At 50.2% G+C, this 6,129-nt stretch overlaps 3 protein-coding genes across 3 annotated transcripts; 2 read left to right on the forward strand and 1 right to left on the reverse strand.

Annotated features, from left to right (window-relative positions):
* Positions 1–1,054: 1,054 nt before the first annotated feature.
* On the forward strand, positions 1,055–1,431 carry GLOTRDRAFT_133155 (uncharacterized protein; the record flags this gene model as incomplete). The annotated part of the gene is made up of 3 exons (XM_007872077.1): positions 1,055–1,103; positions 1,167–1,314; positions 1,344–1,431. The coding sequence occupies 3 exons, from the start codon at positions 1,055–1,057 to the stop codon at positions 1,429–1,431; spliced, it is 285 nt and encodes a 94-aa protein (XP_007870268.1).
* A 1,851-nt stretch (positions 1,432–3,282) lies between these two features.
* GLOTRDRAFT_133156 (uncharacterized protein) lies at positions 3,283–3,765 on the forward strand (the record flags this gene model as incomplete). Its single annotated transcript, XM_007872078.1, has 1 exon — positions 3,283–3,765. One exon carries the CDS (start codon positions 3,283–3,285, stop codon positions 3,763–3,765), a length of 483 nt encoding a protein of 160 aa, XP_007870269.1.
* Positions 3,766–5,339: 1,574 nt separating this feature from the next.
* Positions 5,340–5,850, reverse strand: GLOTRDRAFT_133157 (uncharacterized protein; the record flags this gene model as incomplete). Its single annotated transcript, XM_007872079.1, has 3 exons — positions 5,340–5,546; positions 5,636–5,707; positions 5,758–5,850. 3 exons carry the CDS (start codon positions 5,848–5,850, stop codon positions 5,340–5,342), a joined length of 372 nt encoding a protein of 123 aa, XP_007870270.1.
* Between the last annotated feature and the right edge of the window lie 279 nt (positions 5,851–6,129).

Here is a 6,129-nt window from a genome sequence, read left to right on the forward strand (position 1 = left end):
CATAGATCCTTGTACCTCAGAATTTTTGAGTGTTGTATGTCATGGCTTGAGAAGGATTTGAGTGTATGTGCACTCCATCTAACATGGGTATTCAATCATTCAAGTTTTCTGGGTCTCCATGCCATATGTAAGTCTGTGATGGACAAATTACAAATAAGTAGAAAATCCATGTCATTCCATGGCTTATGAGGCTGAACAGACTGTAAGATAAAACTATGATGTGAAGTGGATGCCAGATGTCCAGGCAACAGACATGCACCATTAGGCATTCTTGGAGAGTGGGTAAGTATCTCTTAGACTACTTAGGAGACAACAGCACAGGGCATTCTACCTGGCCCTAGATGGAGCTTGAATGAAAGAGAACCGGGGAAAACTTAGGTCCCCTATATTACTAACAATATCCTTTGTATTATGGTAGAAATAGTCTCCTTACGATGATTTGTCGACCCCCTGTAGCAGCCGGAACATTTTGAACTTAGTGCAAGTTCTCAAGGTCGATTTCTTGAACAAAGGAGGGGTAAGTTGCCGGTGCCAGACGGCGCTTCACGAGTTACAGCTCCGCTTCAATTTACAAACTCGCGTCCGAACACTTCACTTCTTCCTCACGGTCTCACCTTCCCCTCGTCAACAAAGATGCATCCCACCGACTTCTACGATAAGTAGCGGCTTTTAGGAGTGGCTGTATATGGTTCCTGAGGGGGAGTTTGGCTCGCATCGGCAGGTCTCAGTGGTCATCGGTGTCTTGCACGTTGGCACCCACAACGGTTGTACTGGCATTGGTGAGTAATGTAGTCCTTATCAGCGGGTCAATTCCTCCTTCAAGGGAGTATCCAGTTTGTTGTGTTTGCTGGTGCATCGGGGATGTGACTGAATGCCGAATCATGCTCCCTTCTAGCCCCTGTCTGCCTCGTGAATCTTTTGGTATCCTCCAAGTGTGGTTGTCATGCTTACCACGACCTTTGTAGCTTGAGTGTCTTTGAGTATGATATTGCTCCTTGTTTAATCAGAGTTCAGGTGAGTGCTGTGTGTTGGAATGGAAAGTTGAGTGTCCCTCATGCTGAGGAATGATCTTTCTAGCCATTTGCAATGGGTCTTGTTCCCAGGTGATGTATAGTATTTGTCTATATCTATGCATAGCCATGCTGAGACATCTGCCGCTCACTCAGGAGCATGCGCAGCACTCGTTGCGCAGACCAAGAAGGCGGGCGGGGAGACGGACAACGAGGAGCGGGCCGAGGGCGAGACGGAGTCGATGCTCAAGCTCGCGGGGCACCTCTTCGCTCACTGCCGCCGGTTCCTGGCCGTCGTGGCCCAGTGCGGGTGCCCATGCCTGACAGAAGAAGTTCGGGGTCGGACCAGAGCTTGCTGTCCGAGGGTGACGAGTCGGAGGATAGGGGTAAGCCAGCAAGCACGACGATCGGGATTGTCTAGACTGCAGATGCGCCAGAGAGAGGCGACGGCGATGCCCCACGTGGCGAGGGGTATGGGTGACCTGCGCACGCCCAGGCAGGGCGTGGGTGGGCGCGATGCACTGCCCGTTGATATACACTGACACACAACAATCACCAAGGACCAAAGGAAATAAACCTAAACCCCGTGATATGGGTGAAGGTGGTCCGAGACAACTGAAGGGTATTTAATAGTTCGAGGGGGAAAGGAGGAGTAAGACGCCGTAGGGTAGTCTGTAGGAAGACCTAGAAAAATAAAACAAAACCTTGAAGCCTGAAACAAACACTAATGGACGCTCCAGAGTATTTATCTCCGAAAAGTTGCAAACAAAGTCGCAAACCATGGAACCGAGTATAGGTTCGGGCTCACGGGAGTAGAAGACGCTAGAAAGACTTGTTTAATTTTGTTTCACTATGTGAGCCTCACCGGAGCTAATTAAATCGATGGCGGAGATATTTCTCTCGAAGAGTCAGGCCTATTGGCAAAGCTAGGATCGGTTATAAGTCGCTAAGTCCGACGCTTTCGAACTTCTCGGGTCGCTGAGATCGTAACGTTAATTTGCTGAGATGGTGAAGTCGAAAACTTGTTTTTCTGTACGCTAATTTGTACAATTTATACTACAGGAATGACTTTGCGACCGTCCGGAGATAAATAACAAATAAACGCCGCTACCCACAGGATTGCTCAGCACTTTCCTCCGCTATACCATACACCATACGACTCTCTTGTGCTCCCACTTGCTCTTTCCAGCCCCTATAGGTCGCCTCGACGCTCCGCCACCTGACCCAAGCGGTCCCATCACTCCGTGCGACACGCCGATCACGTGCTAATTACCTCCGGCCGCTTGCTGACTGATGCTGACCTCATGGTGACTCGTATGCGTCCGTACCTTTGGTATTTTGACGGAAACGGGGGAGGAGTGAGTGCTGGAGGGTGGACATGAGGACGACACCCCTCGATAGAAGTGTCCGCGGGTCCCGGAGCTAATTCGGCTAGAAGTCGCATTGGTTAAGTCACTCCGGAGCTTCGGTTGGCGGAGATAAAACGTGGAATGGGTCCGCGTACGCCTCGAGGATGTTAGGAAGTCCGGAGCTAAATAGAAAAAGTCTTTTAGAGCCCATAGAAGCCTAGAGGCGTGCGAGCGCTGTGTCGAATAAGCTCTGGGGCGCTTGTATGATGTGCTGAGTCCGCGTTTTCGGGGCTCAGACGATCCTAAGGCTTATCACCGTACCATCACTAACAGGCACGGCGCAACCGGGACAGACGAGGCACCCTTCAGAACATGGGCACCGCGGAGGTCAGTCCTTGATCAGCAGTATCTCATCCACGTCTTCCTCTTCCTCCTCTCAGTTGATCAAGACACCCCTGATGCTGGAATTCCCAAGTGGCCTGACGCCGGCAGCGCAAGTGCTCGATGCGCTCCGGCACATGCACGACCACATCAGTAAAAAGGAAAGGGTTTGAAAAGGCTGAGCATCAGACTTTTTAGACACGTCAGACACTGCTCGACCAATCACATTGCGCGAAATCCTTTCAGTGCGTGAGACCTTTAGAACCTCAATTTGGGTTGTTCAGACCCTGTATTGATACAACCCTAGCAAGACATATTGTGCATTTTGTGTATGGGATACAATACATTATTGAATACAGAAGTAGATTACAACCAGTGGACCCAACAGTTCACCCCTGCTCAATTGCTATACCTGGATCATAAACACATTTAGACATTTAGACCTTCAGACATTCCTCTTTTTCCTGATGCAGTGCCCCTCCACCATCACAGTGTTCATCGGGCACGCACACTCGCACTCGTGCATGTCGCACGTGTCAAGCATGGGGCAGATGTACAACCTCGTGCGCGAGGTCGTCGACATGGTGTGCAAGCTGCTGACGATCGTCGAGGCGGTGATGCAGCACCCCGCGCTGCTGTCCGCGAAGCTGCGCAGCGCACACGAGGGGCTGTACAGCATGACGACGGCCCTCGCGGATGCGGTGCGCATGCTCATGAGCGCGAGCGCCATGAGTGAGGAGGAGGAGAAGGCCACTCTGCTCAGGTCGGCGACGGGCGTGCTCAAGGTGGCCACGGACTGCATCGCGGCGGTGAAACTCTTTCTGAACCGCACGGTGGTGGGCGATCACGGGCTGGTGGTGCACTTGCCCAGGCTGGGGCAGATGAGCCCCGTCGTGAGCCCGCGGGCGAAGGTGGTGTTCGAGGAGGTGAAGGGCGAGGTGAGCCCGGCAGAGATGCTCAGGCAGTGGTTCGTGGAGATGGAGGACGAGGATATGACCATCCAGGCTTTCACTGATGCAGAATGAACATGGTAATGCAGGTTGCATCCGTAACCACACCTCCTGCCATCATTGCAGCTGCATGTGCCCGTTGGTATGCCCGAGAGCTCATGGTGGACATGTGTCAGTGAGGTGTTGTTCAGTTGAGGCCAAATGTCAGGACACTGTAGATCCATATGTATACTGGACCTTTGTTAATAGATAAGAAGAATACATATTTTACTGCATCATGATACCTGCAACTCAGGTACTCCCCCAAGCATACCTTATTAGAGAACCTATTTACAAAAATAATACACCTAAGGAGGCTGTGGGCACGTGGTATGGGCTGGTGGAGGGGCATATTCTGGTGGTCCGTGGTGTGCTGCTGGATGGTCCAGCCCAAAACCTGGACACTTTATATACCTGCCCAGGCCCACACCTGGGGTCAGGGACCAGTGGTAGACCACTTAAGTTCCACCTTATATTGGCCTTAGCTGCCGGCTCATCTCCCATTTGTTTCTGTAGTATACTCTTCTGAATAAGCTGTATATTGCAAGGCAGGTCCTGAGGATGGGATATGCTGCAGTCAGTCGCCTGCTGGATGAGCCACAGTACCATTGTGGCCTTACTACTCTGGCCTTGCTAATGGGGAATTCATACCTGATATTATTAAATCTACAATTCTCAAGCTCTTTGAGCCCACTATACTCACTCAATATTAGCTGGGAGCCACTGTATTTCCCTCCAAACCTCCCTTTCCCAGTCTAATACCCCGCCCCCCCTGGAAAAAAAAAGTGATTTCTCCTTGATTTTTGTGAAATTATCCTGCTGCCACAGTACTAGTTGTTGTTCAAAATGTATGTTATACATCTACTTATAAGAACTGCTCAGTCCTACTATACATGTGGTGTCGAGACTTGACAGATCTAGTATTATTACTCTTACTGTCAGTAGTTGTCCCGTCCCCGACTTCCGCCCTCGTAGTTGGGCGCATGTGAGCTAGAGGGGGCGCACATACTGTTTCTTGGGCTGAACAGATGGGGGCTGCTTGCCTTTACCCTTGTCTGAACTGTAGAATCTCCGTAGTCAGTAGAGTTAGCTTGTATCACACACACACCAATAAACGGAACCTTGTCTTATTGCGAGAGATACAAGATAGGTAATTGAGCTAAGCAGATTCAGGGATAGTTGTTGTCTAATGATCCGCCTGCCCAATCCATCCATCTATCACTCAGTAACCAAACACGTCCAAACTTGGTGCCACTCAGTGGTGCCCACCTTACACCCTCCCCACTTAGAGCGAGACATTGTCTCCGATGACAATGGGGAGCGATATAATGGTATTATTTTTGTATGGAAATAGATTACAATATGGTCCGAGACTCAATGGTCATTTACATCGCGATTCGGGGTAGCGTCCATAGCGATGATCATCATACAATGCGATTTGGATATGCGGCGGGAGGAGTGGTCATATTACATAGTGATGCCGTGGAGTCATAACGATTCGATAGTGCGATATAAAAATTGTTAAAGTCCAAATAATAGCACAGACGCAAAACGGCGGCGACGACAGCGACGGCGACGAGGGGGGGGCACGCAGCGTCTGTACTCCCCACTTAGTCAGCAAAAGGGTCCGGTGTCGGTGCACCCTTGACTCCACACAACTTCGCGAGCTCAATGGCAGCCTCGTAGTGTCTCCCTTGGGTCCATATGCCACAGCCGGCAAGGTACTTGATGATTTGCTCCTCGTCGGTGAGGTTGCCCTCGAAGTTGGGCGACGATCTAGTCGGGGCCTTCTTGACCTTGCCCTCATCGATGGCGGCCTTGTACCGTTGTCAGACGAGAATATTGTTCGAATGCAAAATCCCGTTTCCACTCCCCGCTGAATCTATCGCCCAGATTCAATCTCTACTGCCTCTTTCAGTACAGGATCTTGGAGCAAGGACTGTATCAGGACGAAGAAGATATGAACCATGATGCGGAGCTTAATAATTGGTTAGGAGAGATGCGCGAAGCTATCTACCTTCCAATCACCTTCGAGGAAGCAAAGGAACGGTTGGAGGAGATTGCGATCGAGTTGGCGAGGAGAAGGATGCTTTTGGTATGATGGGGGAGCACTCGGAACATTTGGAGTACACTCGAACATTTGGTTCTCATGTTTTTGTGTTGCTATCGCCATGGTTATTTTTGTGGCGACATTTTGGACTCTCGTGCCTATTGTTTTTGACTCCTGCCGATTACTCAGACTGCACCCTATCTGGGATAGTTTGTCTCGTAATTTGTAGACTGCTTATTCATCCGCTGAGTCATGGTGGAGTAAGCTGAGTCAGCACAGGACATTCTTATTGTTTCTAGTCATTTTCAAGTCGTTGCTATAGTTACTTTTGTTTCTTGTTCTCTCACCCT

Source organism: Gloeophyllum trabeum (assembly GCF_000344685.1).
Source record: "Gloeophyllum trabeum ATCC 11539 unplaced genomic scaffold GLOTRscaffold_00016, whole genome shotgun sequence".
Lineage (NCBI taxonomy): Eukaryota > Fungi > Basidiomycota > Agaricomycetes > Gloeophyllales > Gloeophyllaceae > Gloeophyllum > Gloeophyllum trabeum.